Source organism: the organism of the source record quoted next, unplaced genomic scaffold, assembly GCF_019419815.1.
Source record: "Pyrus x bretschneideri cultivar Hongxiangsu unplaced genomic scaffold, Pyrus_bretschneideri_v1 Contig9, whole genome shotgun sequence".
NCBI classification, from domain to species: domain Eukaryota; kingdom Viridiplantae; phylum Streptophyta; class Magnoliopsida; order Rosales; family Rosaceae; genus Pyrus; species Pyrus x bretschneideri.
Window position 1 is genome coordinate 3,716,262 of NW_025999831.1, and position 21,407 is coordinate 3,737,668.

Genomic DNA, 21,407 nt, shown 5'->3' on the forward strand with positions numbered 1-21,407 from the left:
GAAATGATGTAGGAATGGCTTAAGGTATTGCTTGAAAAAAAAAAAGGGAATTTTTAAATTTCATAAACCAAGGCATAATTTAATTTTTTAAAGGTTGTAGGAATGGCTTAGGTGTTTATGAATTGCTTAGGAAAAAAAAAAAGGAAATTTTTAAATTTCATAAACAAAAATTTGGCCCAAAAAAAAAAAAAACAAAAAACATTTGAATCCAACGGTAACTAGCCATTGAATTTCAAATTTTGGCAACCATTCCTGTTAGTTATATCCAACAGGAATAAGTATTATTACTATCGGTTATATCCAACAGAATTAATCAAAATTTTGGGCCAGCCGGGGGCTGGCTAGCTGGCTGGATTGGGCTAGCCAGTTGGCCCATTGGCCCTTTCAGATTTTGTGGGGCCCACGAGCCTTCTAGCCTAGGCCTCAGTTGGAGAAGGTTTTCGGGCAATTTTCGGCCTTCTAGACCTTTCGATTGGAAATGGCCTTAAAGCTTCAATAACTGGCCTAGTAATCAACTGGACTTTCCCGCTTTTGTATATTACAGCTCTAAGTTTCATTCTTTCGGTATGCTAGTGACCAAGGATTTATAATCACTCATGCCTTTTCTCCTCAAAAAGGGATTAGCTGTTGACTTGGCCACTATCGAACGCAAGACGTGCTATGTGAAATACGGATCTAAAATTCGTCCCTAACCACTGAAACACCCCATAATAATTATAATCACTCAAGCTTAGATTTGATATTAAAGGTTGATTAAAATAACAAAAACACGTTTATTTTTTCTCCGTCCTTAATATCAAAATTTGAGTTGACGACCATACATTCTTTGGTCACCTGGTGATCCGGAGAACATCATTATTACATTCCATACTCCAAATTGTTAGAGAGTATGGCACATATGTCTAATTTTCGTTCAAAACTCTTTAATATATGATCACTAACTATTTAGGAGTGTTGATCTCTTGGCACTTGGTGACTAAAGCTATATCCAATGGCAAAGCTAAAATGAGGTCATTGGCTGCTCATAACTCCAATAGCTTCATAATCCTAATTTTTTTGTTATTATGTATAATTGTATCATATATACAATTGTGACAAACTGAAAGAATGAGTCAAAAATACTAAATTACAACTTGCTACTTCCTTTGTGCAAACCCGATGTATAGTTTGTTGATTTTATTCCTTTATTCTTTTGTCTTTCTTATCCTACTTCTTGTGTGTGACTTATGGTTCATAACAAGTGTTTGATAAAATGTCTCACTCAACAAGCTTTGTAAATTTCGATAAAACGAGGCATAATTCGGCAGGTACCCACTAGGAGCTCGACGAAGTAATCAAATGAAGTTTTTTTGGCCAAAACTATGATCGCATTATTATAAAATTCCAACTCTATCACTGACTATATCATTATACAACATCATTCTCTCTTTGTTTTTTATTTCTCTTTTGTTTAAAAAATGAAAATTCCCACATTTTTTTCCCTTTTTGCTATCTTGATGAATATACTATATACCCTCTCTATATCGATTATAATGAAAAGGAGCTTTCAACAGAAAAGATAAAGCGAGATCTTAATCTCCTTGTTTATGTCATTGGCCCGACATGAAGTAGAGCTTCCAACAACAAAATAAAGCTCTTTCCTAAAATAGAAGATTGAAAGTTGGACTGCTTTCTGTTTTTGGCAACTTTTTAGGACATGGAAATGTAGTTTAATAAAAAGAAGCCCATATGGTGAAAATAATACAAAATCTTTATGTTTAAAAATGTTAAGTTTCCAAGACAAAAAGAGCACTATATTCACAATGAAACGGTGGTTGGTGGACATTGGACAGGCTTTTGGGAGTAGATAAAACTATACAATTACAAAGATTTTCTTTCAAGCCATATAAAATTCCCGACGTACCTTCCACCACCGCATCATCTTGATCTCTAGGAAGTCTGGTTTTGATCATTTTTTATGGTGATCCAGAGATTTAGGGTTTGAATTTTGGGGTTGAAGCTTTTTCTAGATAGAAACGAAGTGTAAAGCAGGGCAAGAAAAATTAAGTTTATTTATTCAGGCATTTCATCAAATACTTGGTATGTTTGTTATCGTTACTCAAACTATTTTGCGCACATGAAAATAGATATCAACATATACAAAAGAAATCATATAAATGTTGTTGAGAACATTTGTTGAGTGATACCGAAATATGCTTAGTTATTGTTTCTCGATTTCTAAGTAATTCTAATGTCATCTTGGTCCAACTGTACATCAGCCTTCACTCCAAAGTATTTGATATGTCAAAGTTTTAATCATTACAAGATTTTCTATTGGTTAACCGTTTGATTCCATGTTCTTTATGGTAAAGTATATTTACGTACCGTATTGTGATGGGAGAAAAACACTAGTGGCTAGGTCATTCTGTGAACTCCATCCATCATATTAGCTGATAAAAATTATGAAAAATTAATGAAAATTGTCTGAAAACTTTAAATTTTAACGATAAGGACAAAATAAAGGGTAAAGTGAATAGTACTATGATTGATTTTTTAGTGTAAATAATGTGATTTTTCATTAAAGTGAATATTACCAGGAATTTTTCATGAAAGTTTCCTAAAAAATAAGATTTGAGTGGCTTAAAAATAGGTAAGCTTAGACTAAATTTGACTTCTTTTTGTTTTGTTTTGCAAAGCTTGATTAGAATTTATTTCAATTGCAAGATGGAAGCTTGATCACATTTTACCAATTCATGAAAGAATTTGTACTTTCAAACGCTTTCGTGTTTTTTTTATTTTTTTATTTTTTTAATTTTATTTTTAATTTTTAATTTTTTTAATTTTTAGTTTTTATTTTTAATTTATTTATCTTTTTATAAATCAAATCCAATGTTGATGACATTTTTTTTGAAGTAAATTATGGCAATGTTCCTTCAACTTATCAAAATGTACCATTATAGTTCTTTTCGTCAACTCTGTTAAAACTTATGTCAAAATAAATCACGTGTAATGCATGTAAGGCTAACTGAAGGGGCAAATATGAAAAATTAAATAAGATAAATTGTATGGTCCCCCAACTTTAATTCAATTGGAAAAATGGTGCCTCAATCCAATTGGAGCAATAATCTCTCAACTTGAACCCAACTGTAGCAATGGTCTTTCCAACATAACTCATTTTGACATAATTTTGACGGAGTTGATGAAAAAGACTATAACTACACATTTTGATGAATTGAGGGACCTATGGTAATGAATTTTTAGTTGAGAGACCATTGCTTCAATTTAATTAAAATTGAGGGACCATTGTTACAATTTACTTTTTTTTTATCACAAGAGACTGTAAAATTTAAACTTTTGACGTTTTTAATATTGTGAAGAGAAACTACTAAAGACCAAATAGTTAGCTTTGGGTACTGTTCCACTGCACGCTATTTACTTAGTATTATAAAGTGATTTTTACACACCTTTGGCTTCTGACATCTCTTTATATTTATGATCATCAAATTAAATAAATCAAATGGAATAAATGGTCAATGTTAAAGAATGATGTGTAAGAGGCTAAACAGGATATGTGAAAATCACTTCTCATACACTATAAATGAATCGTTTCAAGCAATCACGTTCATGTATAACAACCTACATTAAATAAAACAAAATAATCGAGACCCTTTTTGTTTTTATTAAAAGATTTTAAATGTAAAATTTGAGGATAACTACAAAATTTTTTTTATCAATATCATGAATGCATTCTATATGATTCGATTAATCAAAAAAGATGGAATAACTTTTGAGCACACCAAGACTTCTCATACACTCATCCAATATATAATAATCTTCTTTATATATAAAGCCAACAATCTCTTTTGGGGTCACAAGCTTCACCAAAAAATTTTGGACAAAAATACCTCCAAAACAAAAAAAATTCAAAAGCAACCCAAAATAATGCACCAAATAATGTAGGGTCATTTTTGTCATTTTAATAGTTTTTTAATAATTAATTCTTTTTGTCAGTTTTTTTTTAATTATCTAGTACCTCACAATAAGCTAGCAATAATGTGATTCAGTCAGTTGTTCATTAAATATTATTTTATCTATTTTTATACACGTTCAAAACATCTTAAGAGGCGTGTAATACTGGTTATAAAAATAGGTCTTTCACACGTGCATAATAATGTAATTAAATTAGTTGTCAAATGATTTTTTTTTTTTTTTTGAACAAACGATTTATCTACACTAAAGGTCTTTCATACGTGCATAACAATAAGCTAGCAATAATGTGATTCAATAAGTTGTTTATTAATTATCATTTTCTCTATTCTTAATGTAAATTCAATAGAATGTAGATGGAAATTGAAAGACCGATTTTATTATGTGAATTCAACTGCTTTTATTGTTTTGTGAGGGATTTTTTCTAGCATGATCTAAGATTATTTATTTACTTCAAATATTTGACTTTCCTTTTGTCAATTCACGCATATAAAAGACTAAATTATTTTTTCACCCTCTTTTGGTTAACAAAGTGAATTATGTTAGTAGGTAGTTTAGATAAGAAGTGTTCGGAATGAGGCATTCCTAAATATCAATGAGCTAGTTTGTGCGGAATCTAAATTTCTATCGTAATTGTTTGGAACATAATTTTTAAATCTCCTTCAATTCAATGTATAACATTAACAAAACACATTCATACGTTTCAATTCAAAATTTGTCTTAGGGAGAGAGCTCAACACAGTAACTTGCTATTGAAACTCTCACATGTCGCCCAAGCATTGCATTATTGTTAGGCTGTATAAATCCTATAATGCTATTGTGCTTGGTTTTGTGCCAAGTCTTCTGTTAACTCCAAATACTCAATGTATTTTTTTTAAGTCTCTTTCAAAGTCCTCATAGATCATTCTCTATCCATTATGTAGGTCATTGGTTCACATATCCAAATCACCTTAACCGATTCTCTAATCTTATTTTCAATTGCAACCACTCTTACTTTACCTCAGATATCTTCATTCTTAATCTTATCATTTCTTGTGTGCCCACACATCCAATGGAGCATTCTCATCTTCTCTACACTTATTTTTTGCATGTTGATTTTTGACCACCCAACATTCTGTGTCATAAAGCATTATGGGCCATATTGTCGTTTTATAAATTTTTACGTAAGCTTTAGTGGCATATGACGGTTTACAACACACCTAATGCATTCTTCCACTTCATTCATGCAGCTTATATTAGGGTTGGGCAAGGGTCGGGCCTAATTTTGCAGGAACCGAACTAGACTAGAGTTTAAAAGAAATGGGCTGGTCCGGGGCAGGTACAATAGATTTTAAAATAGAAATCTGACCTAACCCGACCCGTTTGAAACAAGTCGGTTTAGTCCGGGTACACAGGTCATTCTTTTTTATTTATTTATTTATTTTTAGCACAGATTGAACACAGCAGCTGCACTGGTGGTAGTGACGCACAGATCCAACTTCCTGGCCGGTTTTATCCCCTCCGACCTCCAGTACCTCGTTAACCTCGTTGTCCTCAAGAGTGGATTACCGTAGTGTGGCCCAATTCACAGAAGACACAAATAGCGTATATAGATCGAAAACGACCAAGCGAGGAGAGGGAGACAAATTAAAATCAAGGGTTTTAAAGTCAAAGTATCGCAACCAAACACTTGGTGGAGCAGCCATAAACGTTCAGTCGCAATAGCAAGCTAGACAGGTGAAGAAGAATGAGACTCGGGGCCGGAAGCCTAAGCCCAAGGAAGAGAAGAAAGAAGACCACCAACAGCAAGTCATTAGAGGGAGAGAGAGTCAGTCATCTTCTTGTTGGACATCCTCATCGCAGTCATCTTCTTGCCGTTTGCCCACCCCTATTATCACCTGTAAGAAAACCTCCATTTTAACCCACAAAACACAAAACCAGCACCAACCTATTTCACTTTTCACCAAAATTTCAAGTAAAAGTTACGAAATTTCGAGTGAAAACAAGGAACTATCTCGACCATCTCGACATTTCCAACGCTTTCGAAGATTCCAGTGAGCTGAGCACTATCGATACTGAAGGGAAGGTTACCCACAAGGAGTTTGGGTTTAGGGGAGGCTTCTTCGTCGTCACTGAGGACCTCTTTATCCTACTTTAACTCAGAAGAGATGGCGATTGAAGCAGCTTTGGGGGTGTAAAGGGCTAAGGTTTTGGGGGAGAGAGAATGAAGAGCAAGGGAAGCTGTGGAGGCAGTCGTTGTTGAGAGTGCCAATATATGGCAGAAGAAGTGGATATACTGAGTAATTATAAATAGGCCGATCCATGTACCCGTTTTTCTATACTTCTGGAACCGTCCCGCCCCTAAAATTTCAAAGCCCCATCGCCCCGCTCCATTTCTTTTTTTTTTTTTTAAATTAGGAACCGGCCCATACCCGCCCTGAACCTTGATTACCCGTCCTGACCCGTGATTCCTATACCCGTTTGCCCATCCCTAACTTGTATTCTATGGTTGAGATCTTTATCCAATTCATTCAGCAAGTTAGGTCCAAGATAATGAAAAGCATTCACTCTTTGGTACTTTCTGATCTCCAATCCTCACCCCTCTCTCATTTGAACCCCATTCCCATTGAAATTGCGTTGTATATAGTTTCTTTTTGACCTACTTAGGCGAAGACCTTTAGATTCCAACACGTCCTGCCAAAGGTTAAGCTTCACATTTGCTCCCTTTTGCGTTTCATATATCAGCACTATATCATTTGCGAAAAACATATACCAAAACCAAGGGATATCAAGCAATCACGAAATTTGATAACAAGCAATTCTAGCTTCGATTCATCCAAGAAAAAATTATAACTTCTATTTTCTTTTTAGAAACTGGTGATAATATTTGAGCTCAATTTATGATTTTTTTTTTCTATTCAATAAAGCAAAGCATAATTATTAAAATTTTAACCTAAGAAGTTTTGTTTTTGTTTTGTTTTTTTTTTAAGTTTCCAGGGAGGGGAAATTTTAATTGTTTACAATCTAAAGTGTACTTTATCCGATTCATAAAGAATTAGGTAAGTCAAATTACACCAACTAACCATATAACCTATATCGGTTGCCATTCAGAGCAACTAAAAGAAAGAAGTCATTCAATAAAATATCCCCTTTCTCCTTTAAACCCAAACCAAAAGCCCTAATTGTTCCAATTACAACATTCCTCAATGAATATTGATGATATTTACTGATTCACTACATAATTTTTGCTAGACCCCATTACAAATTTCGAACTTTTGAATTTTTTTTGAGAAAATTTTCTCTAATTTCCACCTAAATCCAAATGAATTGATATACCAATTCCATTGCAAATTTCCTAATTGTTCCAATTACAACATGCCTTTTTCAAACTTTTAAATACTAATTGAGACCGATGTACCCATAATATGAGTAAAAGTAAAGGGAAGTTCATGTGGAATCCACAAGTAGAAAGTTTACCTTCCCCGTTGGACATTGGGCCCCACCCCTCCTTGCGTCCCCTACCCATCGCACAGAGGTGGATTGTCTTCCTTCCCATTTTCATACTCTTCCCATGCCCTTCTGTTTGTGTGGTCATGGTTAAGCCACGTTAACATTTTATATTCCTATTACTTTTTGTTTTATTATTTCTATAAAAAAATTAATATAAAATGTTGACGTGGCTTAACCGTGACTACACATCACAGGAGGACATGAGAAGAGTGTGGAAATGGAAGGGCAGACAATCCACCTCCCCATCGGACGCGCACAACTCCTGTGACCTCTGACTCTCTGAAGTCTCTCTCCCCGCAAAAAACTTAAAAACATTAGAAAATTAGAAAACTAAAAGTAATTTTTTATAACACAATTATATATATATATATATAGATATAGATAATATTATTTGTTAAAAAAATTATAAAAATTTCCGTAATACAACAGTTATAATAAATTGATATTCAATTTTTTTTTAGCGAGATTTGAACGTAAAATCATTTGCTAAGAGAGAAAGATGTGACTAATTATAAAATAAAAATATTAATTAGATTTAAAAATTAGAAAAATACAAGAAAATCCCCACCATTTTCCAGCCAGGCTTTCACTGAGCTACAGCTACTGTACCAAATTCACTTTCTTTTTCTTTTCTTTTTTCTCTCTTTTCTTGGTTAGCATTTTCTCTCTCTACAGGTCCATAACGGGTGGTGTGTAAATATGTGTATGAGTTTCTCTATCTCTCTCTCTCTCTGCCAAAAAGTTGGATTCGATTGAGAAATGCTGATTGTTTTCCATTGATCGAATAAGGCATCGCTTCCAAGGCAAGCAAAAAAAGCTCAGCTATCTCTCTCTCTTCTTTCACTTTCTCTCACTGACTCACTTGCAGCAGCTTATCTCAGATCCGTCTCTCTGCGCCTTCAGAGACGATCTCTGTGATATAAAGCTCGCTTTCTCTCGACTTTTCTCCGTTTGGTGCATGCAATTCGCAATGCTCGTCTGATTGCGTTTACAGGTGAGGCTAAAAGCTTTGGAATTTTTTTATTTTTATATAAATGCTCTGTTTAGTTAATTGTGGTTTGGAAATTGGGAACTGAAAATAAGGGAGGTGTAATAAAATTATAAAACTGGGTTAAGAAAGTGTAATCAGCTGCAATTTTATGTGGGATTTTCTTTGTCTTTGTTTAATTTGTGTTTGGTTGCTGGGAAAATGAAGGAAAGTGGATAACATAGAGTTTTGGAATTTGCATTTAGTTTATATGTGGTGAGGTAAACTTAAACTAATTCAAGAAAGAGTTGGTTTTTCGTATCGACAATGCGAGTTACTTTACCCTCCATATGCCACAATCATCTTTGCCTTACAGTTTTCTTGGCAACCAAAAACAGTTTTAGAGGATGGTAACTAGTGGAAGTACTCAAAACTTGAACTTTCGACTTCATTTCGGTTGCTTTTTGAACGTTGAGGTCACTTCTGTGGCCAGAGTTATAGTGTGGCATCAGAACAAGCCTAAGAAAGTGTTAACATGTTGAAGAACTCAGAAGTTTAAGTTGTTGATTGATGCTGAAGTGGAATTTGTTGTCATTGTTTTGAAGGGGATTGACTTCCAGTGGTAATGGCGTCAAAATATGGATCAAAATCAAAAAAATTAGGTTCGAGCAGTTCAAAGGCTGCTAATTCCCCTGCATCTTCGACTACAACTTCTTCAAAACAATATTTGGAAACATCTATTGAATGCCAGAGTTCTCCTGCGTCTTCTTCAGCTCGAAGTAAGCCACAGTACTTGTACGTGGAAAGTTTACCGCAAGATGTGGAAAAATCCAAAGAAAACGTCACTGTGACGGTCCGCTTTCGTCCACTCAGGTTCATTTTCACTAGTATGAATTGTACTGTACTTGTATAGGTTTCATGAGTACTTAGTAAGTTGGCTGTTGGTTTTTGTCTTTGTCTGGTATAGCCCAAGGGAAATTCGCCAAGGAGAAGAAATTGCATGGTATGCAGATGGCGACACCATTTTGCGAAATGAGCATAATCCATCAATAGCTTATGCATATGGTATTTTTTTTACTTTCCTTCAAACAAATAATATTGCATTCTCATTATTTGATGCACTTGTGCGGAGGAAGAAAATAGTAAGCCTAAGCTTAATGATGTTGGGATACTTGAATTGAACTTGCAAAACAATACGTACATGTAAGTATGGATAGCTGATATTCATTGAGATCTCACTCACTTTGCTTCTTAGTTGTCCATATATAAAAACAAGTCCACACTTGGTAGAGAATATGATAACGGCTGTCGAACGTTACAAGTCAGTGCAGAGTTTACCCTTAATTCAATAGGAGTTTAAAGTTTCCTCTAAAGAAAGAATGTTCTACCTCCATATCTGGTTTAGTGGAATTTGTTTTATCAAATGCATCGATCATAAAGCTCAGATAAGTTCATTTTGGTTGAACTTGTTTTTTTTCACTTCATTGTTTGGTTCTAGATCGGGTATTCGGCCCTACAACCACAACGCGTCATGTCTATGATGTTGCTGCTCAGCATGTTATAAGTGGTGCTATGGAAGGCGTCAATGGTAAATTTCTTTGACTTCTTGGTTTGATGAACTTAAATTTCTAAAATGTTTTTAGCTTGATTATATGTCCAAAAAATCTTAACGGTACCTTGATCAGCATTTCCATTTTTTTTCCCGGTTATAAAAGACGGCAAATGCGTATGTGTTTTCCAACTAGTATGCAAACCAAAAATTGTTATCCAACTACAAAATAGAAGTTCTATTTTTCAGAATATGTTGTGTGAGTGGCAACCTGAATCACCGCTCTTGATGGCTAAATTTTGGATTAGTTTAGGGAAAATTGGATATATTCCCTTTGCTTTTGTTTCCTTTACATTATCAAGTTAATTAGAGCACCTAACTTTTGGTTGCAATTTCGATGATTGGTCCTGTAGACTGCCAGTTATGAAATGCATTTGACCATTTTGTGCTTTTCTCATTATATTTTTTTTGCATGGCAAGAAGTGATATAATCGTTGCATACATGAGGCGATGAAATTGTAAATCAATTTGGGAACTTGCAATTCTCACCTCAGTCATTCATTTCAACAACATTCCTAGGAATTCCAGCTTCCATCCTAAATTCTTCTTCACTAGGTTGCTGGATTCTGCTGGACGAGGCTATATGTTTGAGAGTTGATTGTTAACTCCCATTGGCTGAAGTATAGTTGTAATTTGGTCGTGTAGTGAATGAAGAAAGTAGAGAATCTTGGGACCTAATGGTCTGTTGCATTGGTAAAAGCTGGGACCAATAGTTTTTTGGTGAACTATCGGAATCATAAGATGATTAATCTTTTCCGGTTCTTGGCCTACAAAGTTTTGTTGACCATCTAGAAAATTTTTGGATCTTCTCTTCGTAAAGCTTTGTGAATCTGAGTAGAGAGCCTATTTGGCTGAACACTGAACACACCATCTCGATTCTGCCATCAATTTTGTTTCCTAGGTACCCAGTGCATTGCCTGTCAAGGCTGACAACTTCTGCCTGGCAAGGGTAACTGGGGCACTGGTGGTTTGGATAGTTTAAGCAACTTGTTGCTCAACCAATTAAAGTTATTTGCTGTTTGCACTAAAATTTAATTGAGTAAAACTCTTCTTGGTATTCAGATATATCTAAGTTGTAGATAAGGCATAATGTATTATTGTTTATTTAGCTTATGATTTCCTTCCATGACAGGTACAATATTTGCGTATGGGGTGACCAGCAGCGGGAAGACTCACACTATGCATGTGAGATAACCTATTTATTCTTACCATTTTATTCTACAGAGTATAACTGACTAACATGCATTGATCAGTCACCTCGATATCTCCATAATTTCTCATAGAAGTAACATTTATTCTGCTATGTAGTAGCATATAAGGTATTAATGTGCTTGGATCTATTATGATTGTCAATGTGCTTATATTGGTCCTACTAATTTCAGGGTGATCAAAGGTCGCCTGGAATTATACCACTGGCTGTGAAGGATGCTTTTAGCATCATCCAAGAGGTACTTTAAACGAGGTTCTAAGTTCTTTAGCTTTTCTTATTGGAGAAACTACATATTAAAATATTTGTCTATTCTCCAGACTCCAAATCGGGAGTATCTTCTTCGTGTGTCATACTTGGAAATCTATAATGAGGTAATTGTTCCCTTCCTATTTCTCTCCAGCTTACTTATGATGCTCTGATTCTATGGTTGTTGCTGTTTGTAGACCATTGTAAATTGAAGTTTTCTGGATGCAATGTTGAACTTTATACTTCAGTGGTGCTTCTTTTTTTATTTTTATTTTTTATTTTTTATTTTTATATCATTTAAGGTTTCTTTCATTTCAGGTTGTAAATGACTTGTTGAATCCAGCAGGACAGAATTTACGAATTAGAGAAGATGCCCAGGTGCTTTATTAGTTTTGCGATCTTTGTTTGAGTTGCAATTATCTTCATAAATTACTGTTCTGCAAATAAAGATGGTTGCTGTCAGTTTATAAAAATCTTCTGTCAAGTCATTACTCTTTCACGTTAAGAATTCTTGTTAATTGTTTAATTGATGGCTGTAGGGCACCTTTGTTGAAGGAATAAAGGAAGAAGTTGTACTGTCCCCAGCTCACGCCCTTTCACTTATAGCAGCTGGAGAAGGTACAAGAACATTGATCATATTCATATGTTGCGATTATGATGAATTTTTTTATTTTATTTTATTATTATAGTAAATCTTGTTTATTTGTTTAGTTGACCAGATGATATAGGTTTTTGTCATTTTAAATCGTGTTGTTTCTTTCATGAATCTTGTTTCACTTTGTGATTGAGTTTTCATTTTGCCAACAGAGCACAGGCATGTTGGCTCAACAAATTTCAATCTATTCAGTAGCAGGAGCCACACGATATTTACGCTGGTGAATATCTTAACATAGCATCTTGTAATCTTACATTTGATTTTTCTTTTAATGTTCCTTGACACTGACACACCTATTCATTGATTGATGGTAAATAGTGACATGAATTGTCCTACGTCTATAAGGTATTATAGTCTTAGGGTGTGTTTGTTTGGCCTCACTATCTTTCACTAGACTAGACTGGATTAGTTATCAGGGAAATACCGTGTTTGTTGCGTGCATGGACTAAAGTTAATGAGACTAAAGGGGATTCGCTCCGACTATCTCCCTCGCTAGGAGGTCTTAGCGATAGCGCCCCGCGACCATGGGACTGCTAAGCCCTTCGTCCGGTCTGTCCTCGTCTCCTCCTCGTCCACTCTCTGCTCTTTGTTTTCTTGAGCACCGACAGCCACCATCACATCACCACTCCCAACTTCAGCGAGATACACTTCTAGCCCAACACCACTCTCTCCCTCTCGCCTTGAACCCATAATTTCGAATGAGGAAGATCTCGCTGTCTCTGTCGTCTGTCTTGCTCTAGTAGTCCTCTGATTCACCTTCAAGGAATATCTCATTCTAGCACTCCTTGATTCAATTCCTCCGTGTTTCTGGAGGTTAATTCTTTGATTTCCTGTATTTTTTATTTTTGGGGGGGGGGGGGGGTGGTTTAATTTTGTTTGGTTGGTAGGAAAGCTGAGAAATTGGTTTCTATCGAGATCCAAGGAAAGCAAGCATCCTTGGCAATTTTTGGTAGAATTGCAGGGGAAGAAGAAACGAAATGAAAAGGCTTGAATTTGTTGCAGGCCATTGATGGACAAGAATTTTTTTTGGGAAATCGGTGATCAGGGATTTTTTTTTGGAGAAATTTGGAGATCATGCAGCTTATGGAACTCTCTAGATTGAGTCAATGAAAATATCTGCATAAAAAAGGTAATAAAATAATTAAAAAGTAGTAAAAAAAATATTTAGCTTCTAAAAATAATTTAATCCATGACTTAGTCCATACCAAGACAGTCCAACTTAGTCCCTTAAGCTAATCCAGTCCGAGATAGTCTGGTGCAACAAACACATCCTTAGAGGATTAAGTTGTTTTTCCAATTGGAGTTGCTTACCCAATTGGAGTTAGTTTCTCAATTGGAGAAAGATTCATAACTAGATTCCAATTAGGATTAATAATCCTTATTGAAGAAGATCTTTATTATGTCTATATAAAGGGGCTATTGTACTAGTTTTGGGAAGGGAGCAAAACAATAAATTGTATACCACTCAAGGGATTAGAGTGAGAGAATATTGTAAAGTGTGTGTGAGAGAAAAGAAAAGAGATAGTTGATTTCTTGTTCTTGTTCTTTCAGGTTTTTCGTCAATTCCTAGTTCTAGAGATTTGGCAAGATTATTGGTTGTACTCATTATTGATATGGTGAAAGATTGTTGTTGCTGTCCTGTGGACGTAGGCACATATTGCCGAACCACGTAAATTATTGGTGTTATTTATCTTGGTTATTTGTTTTCGATATCCGGAGTTTGTTCTATTTTTCCCATTCTTAAATGCGATATTCTCAACAAGTGGTATCAGAGCCAGGTTTGGTTGATATCCGTTTAGAATGGAGGGTGCAACTTGCTTTAATTGGGTTACGTGGAAATCAAGAGGAGGACATGCTTTACTGAAGTTGTTAAGAGCAAGCCAGCTAGTATGTCTGATGTTGATTGGACCAAGATGACGATAAGCGATGTTTTCTGGCAAAGAAGTCTATAATTGCCTTTGCCAATGATGATGGGTATTGCGATCAGGGGGAGCCTAGTCAAGAGAAGTTGTTAAGAGCAAGCCAGCAAGCATGTCTGATGTTGATTGGACCAAGATGGCAATAAGCGATGTTTTCTGGCAAAGAAGTCTATAATTGCCTTTGCCAATGACGATGGGTATTGCGATCAGGGGGAGCCTGGTCAAGAGAAGTCTAATCAAGAGGGTCTTGGTTAATGAGTAATTCGATCAAGAGGAGCTTGATTATGGGTAGTTTGATCAGGGGGAGTCTGGTCATGAAACGTTCGATCAATGGGAGTTTGGTCAAGAGGAGCAATCCTTTTTTTTTTTTTTTCGGTATACCTTCCTCATGGTCTGGAGGGGGAGATTGTTGGGTTTTTTTCCAGCCCATGATAAGTTGTCCTACGTCTATAAGGAATTATAGTCTTAGAGGATTAAGTTGTTTTCCCAATTGGAGTTGTTTTCCCAATTGGAGTTGCTTACCCAATTGGAGTTAGTTTCTCAATTGGAGAAAGATTCATAACTAGATTCCAATTAGGATTAATAATCCTTATTGAAGAAGACCTTTATTATGTCTATATAAAGGGGATATTGTACTAGTTTTGGGAAGGGAGCAAAGCAATAAATTGTATACCACTCAAGGGATTAGAGTGAGAGAATATTGTAAAGTGTGTGCGAGAGAAAAGAAAAGAGATAGTGTATTTCTTGTTCTTGTTCTTTCAGGTTTTCGTCAATTCCTAGTTCTAGAGATTTGGCAAGATTATTGGTTGTACTCATTATTGATATGGTGAAAGATTGTTGTTGCTGTCCTGTGGACGTAGGCACATATTGCCGAACCAAGTAAATTCTTGGTGTTATTTATCTTGGTTATTTGTTTTCGATTTCCGGAGTTTGTTCTATTTTTCGCATTCTTAAACGTGATATTCTCAAAATCTATTTGGACCATCAGTTTATTTATTTTGGCTCGATTGATGACTTTATATATTTGTATGACTACTTTGTCAACAGACAATAGAAAGTAGTCCATGTGGGGAAAATTGTGAAGGTGAAGCTGTAAGTCTGTCACAATTGGTATGTATTCAACACTACGGACTGATACCAATTACTTGTTTGTTATCTTCCTGGATTAATCGTAATCTATTCAGTATTTTTTGTATTCGATATTTAGGGTTTCTTATGAATCTATCATATCTAACTTATATATGCAGAACCTCATCGATCTGGCAGGTTCTGAGAGCTCGAAAGCTGAAACTACTGGTGTCAGACGGAAAGAAGGATCCTATATTAATAAAAGTTTGCTAACTCTAGGAACTGTGAGGCCTCAACATTGTTTTAAACCAAGAAGTCTGAAATATTTTTTAGATTGTCCTTCGAGTACTTCTAGTCATTGTTCATCTTACATGGTATACTTATTTCGGAGTATTTTTAACTTCTATTAGGTTATATCAAAGTTGACCGATATGAGGGCTACTCATATACCATACAGGGATTCTAAATTGACGAGACTTCTTCAATCTTCTCTAAGTGGACATGGGCGTGTATCTGTAAGGCTTCTCCTGTTGTTATGGTTTCACCTCTGTTCCACTTATCTGGATATTATTCCAATACATCTTTCTGGCAGAACCAATACTGCTAGCAAAGAAAGTTTTGCAATTGATTTATTTACTTATATTGTCCACTATTACAGCTCATCTGCACTGTTACTCCTTCATCAAGCAGTTCCGAAGAGACACATAATACATTGAAATTTGCACATCGGGCAAAACACATAGAAATTCAAGCAGCACAAAACAAGGTATGCTTGCTTTATCTCTTTTTTCTCAAACTGATTATGTTTTCCTTTGTTTCTCACCTCACATAATGTTTTGTACCCGCAGATTATTGATGAGAAGTCGCTCATTAAGAAATATCAAAATGAGATACGTAGTTTAAAGGAAGAGTTAGAAGAGTTGAAGAGGGGTATAGTCACAATTCCTCAACTAAAAGATGCTGGGGAAGATGATATTCTGCTACTTAAACAAAAGGTGCTTCCAAATTCCTCTACTGGATTGGTCTCAGGGTTATTTCTGGGTCCGCAACTATTTTTGTATTCTTGCTTTTGACGAAATCAAACTTGAATTAAATGCTAAAACATTACTAACTAGTTCAGAGCCAAAAGGAGCCGGACAAACTATATATTGAAGTGTGAGTGTTGACTGGTTTGGGATTTTGGTTTTGATTTTCTGTTAATTCTGGATTCTCTTAAATAACTGTTATGGATCAACTGTAAAGCCACCTTGGGCACCATCCTTGATAAATGGGTTCAATTCTCTGTATTATTGACAGACCTTTTGTCATTCGGTTGCTGCACAGTTTCCTCTAGTAAAATTGCATAAATATATTTCTGAATAGTCATTGTTGTGTGACTTGAACTGCTTCTTTTGCTGTGGCGTGATGTGTAAAGTTAGAAGATGGCAAATACAAACTGCAATCAAGATTGGAACAAGAAGAAGAAGCCAAAGCTGCTTTGTTGGGAAGAATCCAAAGGCTGACAAAATTGATTTTGGTCTCAACAAAAGGAACACAATCATCAAGGTTTTCTCACCGACCTGATGTTAGAAGAAGACATTCCTTTGGTGAAGAGGAGGTTGGACTGAGTTCTCCCATATTTTCTCTCTGCTAGATGAATAAACGAGTTTTGTTTTCTTATTTTCTTTGTGAAAATTACAGCTTGCATACCTACCATACAAAAGGCGGGACTTGATTTTGGATGATGAAAGCGTTGAATTGTTTGTTCCTCCTCTTGAGGGGAGTACTGAAATGACTGATGACACACTGAAGGGGGAGAAGAAGACTCGGAAGCATGGACTTCTAAACTGGTTAAAGATACGGGTATGTGCCATTTGCTTTGTAGAAATCTGTCGTCCTTTCTTAAGGTTGTATGTACATTTTTAAATCACGTTGATAAAAAAAAATCACCAATAGTAAATGTAGAAGATGCGGCATTTGACCTAGGTTTCATCATCCTTCCTGTCTCAGCTATTTTATCCAGTATCCAGAGTGACGTTTTGTTTCACTCATCTGTGGTTTCTACCTTTATCCAGTCATTAATAATGTTAATAATGTATAGAAGCTGCCTTGATTTTGAGCAATTGTCTAATGTGAAATTTAGGGTTGTTAGTATGGATGCTGAAGGTGTTTGTTCCAGTAGTTTTATATCTCGTACAGTGGGTGGTATTCTTGATGCTGATATAACTTACAGCTTTAGTAGCTTTATCTTGTTATTTCTTGGGCTTATTTTTCTGTTTCAGATTCTTTTATGTTCATAAATGCTGCTAATATCAACTGGTTCTCAAATTTCATGGGCAATCATAAACATGGAATTCTGGAAACATTGTTTTTCCTCCTTAGAGAAATGTAATTGTAAGAAAATCCCTTTGGTTTTCTGAATTTCCAATTATAAAATGAATGAACTAGGGACTCCTTGATATGGTCTGAACCTTCAGCTTTTCTGAAGGAACTGGTTACTCTAAAGAATCAAACTTTTTTGCTCCGTGTGCCTGACAGCCTAAAATGTCTATCATTGCAGCAGATTTTTTGTACTTTCTGTTGATTTATTTTCCATCTTGGTCAGAAACGTGATAGTGGTACAGGGACGTTGACAAGCACAAGTGATAGATCCAGTGGAATAAAATCTACTAGTACACCTTCAACACCTCAAGCAGAAAGTGGTAATTTTCATGTAGAATCCAGACTTTCACATTCAGCTCTTACAGAAAACTCTCCATCGGCTGATCTTTTGTCTGAGGCTAGAGAGGACAGAGAAGTTCGTCAGGAAAATTTCCTGGGACGAGAGGCACCTCTGGTATGTGAATGTTCTGCATAAAGGATGTTAACTTGTACTTGAGCCTGCATGCCCCCAATGAACATTTCTGCCATCTCTAGTATGATTGTATCAAATATTGCTCATTATGTCCATATATTAAGAGAAAGGACAGATGTAATGCAGGTTTTGAAGCTGTAGTGTTATTTAGAATTGCTAGGACATTAAACTGAACCTAAAAAAGAAAAAGAAATAAAGGCGAAAAAGAGTCAAAAGCATGTATTTTTGTTTCTAAGAAACAGCGTTTCATATTGAAATAATGTGGTTGGGAAATGGAAATGAACACTATTTCTGGCCAGAAAATTTGTCATGTGCTGTTTATGACATCATACTTTCCTTCCTGTGCCTGCAGATCATTTGAGCCATTTTGTGTCTTCTTTTATTATTTATTTATTTGAGCCTGAGTTTATTAAACATACAGGCTGATAACTTACTTGACGTATGTACTAAGTTACCAACTTACTAAGTATGGACCAAATGGTTAAATTTCCATGCTTCAACTAGTTTATTTCTCTATTTCTTGATTCATTCATTGCTCATTTATTTGTTTATCCTGTCAGACTAGCATGAAGTCAATTGATCGGATCGATCTTTTAAGGGAGCAGCGAAAAATCTTGTCTGATGAGGTAGCACTCCGTTCAAGTGCTCTGAAGCGGTTGTCCGAGGAGGCTTCAAGACACTCCGAGAAGGATGAAATTAAGATGGAGATGCGAAAGTTCAAAGATGAAATCAAGGTGAAGAATGAACAAATAGCTTTGGTGGAAAAGAAAATTGCAGAGTCCTTTTCACACAACAAAATGAGTCAACTGGAACCATCCCAAGTAAGTCCGGGATTCCTTACTGTTGTCAGCTGGTATCCTTTTCTTTTTCTTCCAAAAAAAAAAAAAAAAAAAAAAAAAAGGATTCCTTGCTGTTGTCAGCTGGTATCCTTTTCTTTTTCTTCCAACAAAAAAAAAAAAAAAAAAAAAAAAAAAAAAAAGTAAAAAAAAGGGTATGCCCTTATATCATAAGTTGTTTTCATTTTTGTTTAAACTCAAACCTTAAGTTGTTTCTGGTTTATGCTGCAGTCTATTGCTGAAGTGATGGAGCAATTGAATGAGAAGTCCTTTGAACTTGAGGTGATAAATAATAACTTTGTACATTTTGATATGAGAAAACATAGCACAGTAAATTCCGAACTATAAAATAGTTCATATGGAGCATCATGTAGGCCTTCTGCATGCGGAGTGTCATGTTGACTTTACAATCATTTAGATTTTTATTGTAAAACATTTTTTTTGATAATTAATGTTGCAGCCTAGGGACTAACATAATATGCCACTTGACACACCATAGAAGCATTTGAGTTCCATGGAATGTCCAAAAACCCCATCTTTCATTTATCCACTTGCATAGTTTTACTTCAGTTTCCAGTGTGCAAGACTTTTGGATGTCATGCAAATTGCAACTACAATATCGAAGAAATGGAGAAATGAAATGAAATTTTCGAAGGCCTCAACTCCAAGTCTATTCCGTTGACTGCTGTATCTTTTTTGTGCCAGGTTAAAGCTGCTGATAATCGTATCATCCAAGAACAGCTGGAACAAAAGGTACAGGAACTACTTTACCAAAATTTATTTGTTCTGTTCATCTTTAGACGAGACTTCAGAATTTAGAACCTCATATGACTTTATATTACGTTGTTACCAGATTGGTGAATGCAAAGGATTGCAGGAAACAGTTGCCTCCTTGAAGCAGCAGCTTTCTGACGCACTAGAGTTTAGAAATTTGAGCCCAGTAGTCACTTCTCGAACTGGTTCAAAAAATTTGCATGAGGAACTGGGCACAGAGAAAGATAATGTGATGTTGAATGACAAAAATGAAGTTTTCCTCCTACTGAAGCAGGTTTTTCTCCTCTTGTGGCTTCTAAGTATTTGTTTAGTTGGAAAATTCGAGTTTCGTATCCCAACAAAAGTACCACCGATGAATTTCATGAGCCTATTATGTCTCCATTTATTTATTTTTTAACTTTAGCAATTTTAACACTGTCAAGCAGCATCTTATTAAATTATTGTTTTTCAACCCTTAATTAGGTTGAAGAACTGAAGCAGAAGGTGGCTGAACTGACGGAGTCAAAGGAACAGTTAGAAGTTCGGAACAAGAAATTGGTGGAGGAGAGCTCGTACGCCAAAAGTCTAGCCTCAGCTGCTGCTGTTGAGCTCAAGGCATTATCAGAAGAAGTTTCCAAACTCATGAACCAAAATGAAAAACAAGCTGCTGAGCTAGCCGCATCTAAGAGCTCTCCAACTCTGCGTCGAAATAGTAGCACAATCCGAAATGGTCGGAGAGATAGTCACATCAAACAGGACCAAAGCGGGCTTATCTCAGAAATGAAGAGAGAACTGGCAGTGAGCAAGGAGAGAGAGCATTCATACGAGGCTGCTCTTACGGAGAAGGATAAAAGAGAGGCTGATCTTCAAAGAAGGGTTGAGGAATCCAAGCAAAGAGAAGCATACCTGGAAAATGAACTCGCCAACATGTGGGTTCTCGTGGCGAAATTAAAAAAATCCCACGGAACTGAAACTGATTCTTCGGACTCAACAAAAGAGACCCGACAAACTGATGGTTATGGGGGATGGTAGCGTGACGAGTGTTCAAGATGATCCGGCAAGATTGAGCTTTCGATGAAATTGGTTTGAGAGAGAGCTGTAAAAATGTGTGTTTTGTATGGTAAGGGCTTATTGTATGTGTATAATACAAGTTAGGGTTTTTTTGTCTTCTTTTTGGGGTTTCTTGACAAGGGGGTTATTGTTTGTTCGTAACGATTTAGGGCTTCTTTTCGAGTACACAGTGCCGATTCAAATGTATTCCACAAATACACAATCTGGGGTTCTCTATTTTTCACAGGTTAGTATTTGTTGATGCATTATATTGAAATATAATAATATTAGTTTAACATGCGGCCGGTCATGCAAAAAACAAAAAGCTCCTATTGTTATAAATTTTTTATTTAAGCGTGATTGTGTAAATTTTAGATTAGATTTGATTCTAGTTATTCTTCCCTATGAAGACTTGTATTCCTTAGAGGAGAAGGACTTTTTCTCCACCTTGTTACTATAAATAAATGCACTGCGTAGGGAAAATAACACATCCTTTATACAACTCTACAAACACATTTCTTTCTATATTTTCTTTGTGCCGCCGCCCCTTCTCCTTGCCAGTTAAATATAGGCCACAATACGTTATCAACACGCTCCTACCGTTGCGCTTAGGAATTTGACGCAAAAATTATTCGTCTTCAATTAGGGGAGTATGACATTTCAATTATTTTTAATTGATTAAATTTTGATTTTATTGATTCAATTTAATTTTTTTTTGTGTTGAACGTGATACAAGCTTTGGAGATGGAAAGCTGAAATTGAAGAAAAATTTTCTGCATCAAACCAGTTCATCAATATCATCACGC

General features: G+C 35.6%; 1 protein-coding gene across 1 annotated transcript; it reads left to right on the plus strand.

Annotated features, from left to right (window-relative positions):
- Window positions 1–8,090: 8,090 nt before the first annotated feature.
- LOC103934232 (kinesin-like protein KIN-7K, chloroplastic) lies at window positions 8,091–20,897 on the plus strand. The gene is made up of 23 exons (XM_048576509.1): window positions 8,091–8,449; window positions 9,028–9,295; window positions 9,390–9,487; window positions 9,921–10,010; window positions 11,164–11,216; window positions 11,414–11,479; window positions 11,559–11,612; window positions 11,806–11,865; window positions 12,027–12,105; window positions 12,295–12,362; window positions 15,109–15,171; window positions 15,309–15,413; window positions 15,540–15,644; window positions 15,788–15,895; window positions 15,978–16,124; window positions 16,544–16,726; window positions 16,810–16,971; window positions 17,714–17,944; window positions 18,523–18,783; window positions 19,030–19,080; window positions 19,504–19,551; window positions 19,652–19,846; window positions 20,035–20,897. The coding sequence occupies exons 2-23, from the start codon at window positions 9,048–9,050 to the stop codon at window positions 20,581–20,583; spliced, it is 3,024 nt and encodes a 1,007-aa protein (XP_048432466.1). The 5' UTR covers window positions 8,091–8,449; window positions 9,028–9,047; the 3' UTR covers window positions 20,584–20,897.
- Window positions 20,898–21,407: the final 510 nt, after the last annotated feature.